Source organism: Malus domestica, chromosome 12 (genome assembly GCF_042453785.1).
Source record: "Malus domestica chromosome 12, GDT2T_hap1".
Taxonomy (NCBI): Eukaryota; Viridiplantae; Streptophyta; class Magnoliopsida; order Rosales; family Rosaceae; genus Malus; species Malus domestica.
The window spans coordinates 10,280,375-10,286,102 of NC_091672.1; the positions used below are offsets into that span (position 1 = coordinate 10,280,375).

Consider the following 5,728-nt stretch of genomic DNA (forward strand, 5'->3'; position numbering starts at 1 on the left):
CTCTTTCGTGTTTTTATTATTTTTACATCAAAATTTGAAATAGTGTCTTCGTCACTTCGTCTTCGTCTCTACCCACATATCTGTGTTGTCTCCACAACGATGGGAAGGAGATGTAGGGTTTGGTGGCCAAAGCAACTCACATTGAGCAAACCATCATCATCCTCCAATTTCTTGCTTGGTTGGTTTGTTTCTTCTTCTCCGTCTTCTCTTGACGTCGTCGTCGCTTTCGCCTGCACTGAACTCGCGCTTTCTGGTATTCAATCAAGTCTCCAGGTACATAAACTTCTTCAATGAGTGAATGCCAATCATATTTCAATCAAATTTAGCAGCAATTTATGTGGGTCGGTTTCAATCTGTTTATTACCGCATTTGATCGAATTTCGGGATGCATTTGATTTTTTGCTTATTTTGTATGGTTTGGGAAATTGGTTGAAATCATATATTATTTTCAGGGAATTCTTTGCGACGCGAACAGAAGGATGCCTGTGTTACTACAGGATAATTCTATGTTGTGTGTAGTGGGTCATTTGTTTAAGGTTCAAACAGAAGAGGATCAATCTCATTCTTCTTCTTGTGGGTGCCACAAGCTCAGTGGATCAGTAGAACAATGTAGGGAAAATTTTGAGGGAAACGGTTATTGGATTACGATGATGTGTGATCCTCAAGAACAAGTTGGAAAGGACATTACTTGGATTCCGAAACTGCATCACATTCACTGGCATGGGCAAATCGTTTCTCGGTGTGATGTCCACGTATGTAAGTCATGAATGCTTAAATGGCATGTGTTGGACTTAATTTATCTGTTAACTTTTATATATGATTCTCATGTTTATTTTTTGGTGATTAATATTTTGTTTTTGGTTTGATGAAATTTAGCTAATTTTGTATGAGACTCCCGCCTATGGTGCCCACCATTTCTCATTACATCCTTGGAATTCATTTGAGAAAGTGAGTGCACCTTTGAGAAAACCCAAGTGGGTTGATGAACTTCACCAGAAGCAGCAACTCCTTGATTTGGTAAGAGTTTGTGAGAATTCTTTTGTAGATTAAGACTTATCTTTGTTAATATATTGAAACAATATTTATTATCTTTAAATGCAGGATACAGTCATTCTGGCAATTAATAGCTCCGCAACCGCTGAAATTGTTTTTGAGAGCTGCCTAGGTCCCAAGACGTCTTTTGTGTGCTTTTCTACTGTTTACATGTATCTATTCACACATTTACCTCTCTACTACTCTCCTTTTTATGTCCGGCACTATCTGCGGTATTTTAGCCGACCCCACTTAGTGGGAAAAGGCTTTGTTGTTGTTGTTGTATTATTTGCGGTATTTAAATGGCTATTCTGTGGCTTTTCAGGTTTGTGGGCTTTGTATGGCAACTATTCGCCATGTCTGTGGCTTCATTATCCGCTTTATTCTATGTCGTTCTTCAGTTTCTGTATAGACTTCTGAATTATGCATCAGACTCTTGGATAGACCTTATATTAGTAAAGGTATTCAGCATTTCAAGGATAAATGTCAGAATCCGTGGTTCTCAGATCTTGTATTGGCCAATCGTTCTTCAAGATAATGGCATGAGGTAAGATGAAAATTTCAACTGCAAATATGGGATATTTTTCAATCCTGTGGAGTTGTCTGACTGATAAGTTGGGCTTTATATTCCCTTTCATTTGCATTCTAATTTTGGATAAAATTTATAAATCCCAAGATGTTATTAGATTTCAGTCCAGTTTGGTTTATAAGAAATTTTCCTATTTATAAATTTTGTACCCTGCAAGTGTTTAGGGTTTTTTTATCTGTACTTTTGTAGGCTGAGATTGAGGTTTGTTTGTGACCATGATTGGCCCATCCACCTGATCTCTTCCATCATCTTCTTCACTGCATTGACAATAACCCCTTCATCTTTTCTTGTGTTACACGTAACCTGTTATCTCCAATAGACATTTACTGATGAGTCTGTTTCGTCTTGTGTTTTTTTGTTCCATCTCCATTTGTTTCTTTCTTTCTGGTAGTAGGCTCCTCTTATTTCTTTGAATTAATTGCAATTATTTCATCACCTTATTCTGGATTTGAAAGGTCACCATCAAGTGTGGAATACGCGGAGAAAGCCGCATTGCATAAGCATTCCGTGTGGTCAAGTTTAGCTGTTGATGTACTTCTGGGAAACTTGTTTGGTTTGGTACTGTTGTATCATGCAGAATCTGTTTGCATATGGATCTTGAAATTTTCCAGTGACATGACGAATGAATTATTGCGCTCAGGCTGTGTGTGGTTGATGGGGGTACCTGCAGGTTTTAAGTTAAACAATGAATTGGCAGGAGTTCTTGGGATGATTTCTCTAACTGCTATCCAGATTTGGTCTACCATTTGGATCTTTTTGGGGTCCCACTTTCTTTATTTCATTAGAGGACTTGCTATATCAGGAATCATTTTTGGGGTGACTATACCTGCTGCTTTGATAATCGACTTGATTGCACTAGCAACGTTGCATGTGTCTACTCTTCATTGGTTGATATCACTTTTGTATTCAACTCAGATACAGGCATTAGCAGCTCTGTGGCGCCTTTTCAGGTATTACTTGGTGATGTCTTGTTCTTTCTTTTTCAGTTTTCTTTGGCATTGTATACATGCGATAGGGTCATTTTTCTAACCAACCTATTTTTTATCCCTTAACACGTCATATGCTTATTCAGCACCTGTTGGTTGGATTTGTAGGTCTTTAATACATAGTTCTTCAGTCAAATTACACTTAGTATTTCCTGCAGTTTAGCCCATTTTCCAATTCCCTGTACTTTAAATATGTTTTATTTGTACCCTAGTATTTTGATTACATTTGCAATCCAGGAAAAAATGTCAACTTTGTCTGGCAACGTGAAAATTATATGATAGGTATGTTTAGAGACATCTACCTCCTTGCCACATCACCACTCAGTTAATTTATTAGATGAAGTTGTTTTGTCCTCGATTGCAAATGTAACAAAGGGATGTGCATGAAATTGAAAAGATTTAGAGCACAGGGATTTATGTGGAAATCAGGCTAAGCTAAAGGGAAAGTGTGACTTGATCTGGTTCTGCCAGTAGCCAACCTTCCAATGAAGAGGCAGTTCTTTCCCTGATTACGTCATTGCGAACTTTGCTCGTTGGTTTAACCTTGACCTTTTTATTTGCCTAGCTAGTTGCTACTGTGCTTTTATATAGGGGTTTGATTGTATGGTTGTATTAGATTTTCCATATATGCAGCTGTCATCTGCGATAAGAATGCCCATAATGCTAAAAAATGATATTGGAAACCCCGTGTTCCTGTAGCAGAGTCATTTTCGTGTAAGCTAAAATGTTAAATCTGTGGATCCACTAACTTCTCGTATATTTCCTTTTAAAGTAGGAGTAACATCCTGTTTCTAGAAGATTGCTGTGCTTTTTATATCCATTTATCTGTTCATGTACTTATGTATGTACTAATGTCTGCATGTATAAATATGTACAGTGTACACCCATCCAAGACTTGCTAGTCTTTGGTGTAGTGAAGATAATTTTGTTATAATTAATTGACGTGAATTGCTATTTTATGAAAAAGCTCCCTTTTTGTTGTGCACCTCTCTCAATTCATTGATATATAGAATTTCAATTGTATATAGCTGGTGAAGGTATAAGTAAAATATGTCCTTTATTGGTAATTGTTTTGCTGTTTTGTAACATCTAGTTTCTCATGTACTTGCTGAATGTTTTTCAGGGGCCGAAAGTGGAATCCTCTTCGTCAGAGATTAGATAGCTATGACTACACTGTCAAGCAACACATCGTTGGATCTCTTCTGTTCACACCACTCCTACTTCTATTACCGACAACTTCTGTTTTCTACATCTTTTTTACCATTATGAACACAACTATCACCCTTATCTGTATACTGATTGAAGTGACCATATCTGTTATCCATGCCACACCATATATCAAAATTTTCCTTTGGTTGGTCAGGCCGAGAAGATTTCCAACTGGGATATGGTTTGAAATAATGTCTGTTTGGAGTGGTGGAATTGATTCTCCTAAGGGTATTATTTCACCATCAGATAAACTTCAGACCGGAAAGGACCTCACTAGATCTTCTGTTGTGGTTTCATTTCTCCATAGTAACTTCTTGACTGTAGGTGAGAGCTTGATCTTTTTTTTAAGTGCATTAATGATGTTTCTATAGTTTACCGTATCTCAGAAAGTCTGAAAGCTTCACGTCGATTACTTGGGCTTTACTTTTGAAATATTTCATTTTAAGTCAATCAGGAGTCAGGACCATGCAAAATTAAAAGCTTTAAAACTTCAATAATTAAAGTGCGGTGTCTCGAGGCTCTGTTTACCTGTGCACGTGCGCGTTCTGTAGCATTGCTTCAATAAGCTAATTCCAAATGAAGTTTTATGCAGATTGTGTTACATGCATGAATTTATGCTTATGCAGAACATGCATTCATGATAACGAGCTGAAAGATGCATTGTACTGTCGAAGTGATAAGGTATACTTATTTATGTCTGATACTTTTCTTCTAACTGTATTGATGGAATATACATATCAGGACAAATAGTCATGCCTCACTACAAAAAGCTTCTTTCTGGGAAACCTCGGACATTGGTTGCTACTGCAGCTTATGGAGTCCTCACTGGCAGACGGTGAGTTGAAATTTGAATTCAAATTTGACCGTTATTTTCCTGGCTTTTCAAATTTAAACTCTTTGAAATGGTTCCAGGATTCCATCTACAATCGGAACTGATCTTCCAATATTTCCGTGGATGCTAATCTCCTACAAAGAGTATTGGCGTCTCTGCCGCGATTCAGTTCTCGCATGCCACAGAACGTGAAATGTAACTAGTCTTGCCGCTGCCCGTTAACAACTAACTGCAGTTATTTTAACCTAACCCGAAATTTTGTTCTCCCATGTAAACCACTCTTGTGTCCATTGATTCTGTTTCGGGCCGACCATTCAGGCAACATATATCTGATTCGATTTTGAAGGATTGCAACGGAAAATTATGTTATTTTTTGAAATTTTTATACTTACTTCCATCTGTTTCATCCAAAATGTCTGCTCCGTTGCTTAAATAACGTGATTCGAGTATAGGGATTTAATTATCATGCGGTCAGAAGTGTGTTCTTGGTGCGGGTACATAACTTCATCCATCCCAGTTGATTCGGACCTAAGATAATTGATGCGTGGTCCGTTCTACTGGGATGAATTGCAACTGCAAGTCGCAGGTTGACGCCTATACTGAAGTGACTTAAGTAAGAGTACAAAAATAAAGTTTATGATGTGTATGTTAGGAGGAAAGACATAATTTTAAGTAGTTGACCTGAGATTTTCTATGGAGACGTTGAGTGCTAGAGCTATTGACCCAAAAAAAAGAGTTGCAAATCTTCAGTTCAGAGGGTCAGGAGGAGGGTGTTGAGAAGCTGCAGTGTTTCTCTTCGGGTTTGGAATGCCATTGGAAATCCTCGACCTCCTAGTCCAGCAGGTGCTGCTCATTCTTTTGCTTGAGATTTGTTAATGTAGGAAACACATGATCCTGTTCGTAGAAAGCTCCGGCGGCATCCAACTCGAGAAACTCTAGCTGAGAAAGACAGCAACAAAGTTGGCTAAAAGGAAGCTATATGGATATACGGTCACCGGTGTATGCTCGGTCGACGAAAGTTGAATGAAACAAGGTTATTCAATGTTTTTGAGGTTAAAACCAGATTCTATCGCTAGATAC

At 37.9% G+C, this 5,728-nt stretch overlaps 1 protein-coding gene across 4 annotated transcripts; it reads left to right on the forward strand.

The window, feature by feature from the left end:
• Positions 1–5,061, forward strand: LOC103436379 (N-acetylglucosaminyl-phosphatidylinositol biosynthetic protein gpi1). Of its 4 annotated transcripts, none has more exons than XR_011573614.1 (9): positions 1–273; positions 453–756; positions 877–1,017; positions 1,102–1,205; positions 1,358–1,579; positions 2,077–2,571; positions 3,731–4,140; positions 4,443–4,651; positions 4,729–5,061. XR_011573614.1 is itself a non-coding variant. In XM_070808924.1 (9 exons), the coding sequence occupies exons 2-9, from the start codon at positions 721–723 to the stop codon at positions 4,838–4,840; spliced, it is 1,614 nt and encodes a 537-aa protein (XP_070665025.1). In that variant the 5' UTR covers positions 1–273; positions 453–720; the 3' UTR covers positions 4,841–5,061. The 4 variants fall into 4 exon arrangements, 3 of the variants coding, with proteins under 3 accessions (XP_070665025.1, XP_008373023.2, XP_008373024.2); XM_070808924.1 differs by having other exon boundaries at positions 4,558–4,651; XM_008374801.4 differs by having other exon boundaries at positions 6–273; positions 453–752; positions 4,558–4,651.
• The last annotated feature ends 667 nt before the right edge of the window (positions 5,062–5,728 follow it).

Excerpts from the sequence above, each read along its gene's own strand:
- LOC103436379 (XM_008374801.4), top strand. The coding sequence starts at position 100 with ATGGGAAGGAGATGTAGGGTTTGGTGGCCAAAGCAACTCACATTGAGC. Across the intron at positions 274-452 it reads GTATTCAATCAAGTCTCCAG|GGAATTCTTTGCGACGCGAA; the intron begins GTACATAAACTT and ends TATTATTTTCAG. Across the intron at positions 1,018-1,101 it reads AGCAGCAACTCCTTGATTTG|GATACAGTCATTCTGGCAAT; the intron begins GTAAGAGTTTGT and ends CTTTAAATGCAG.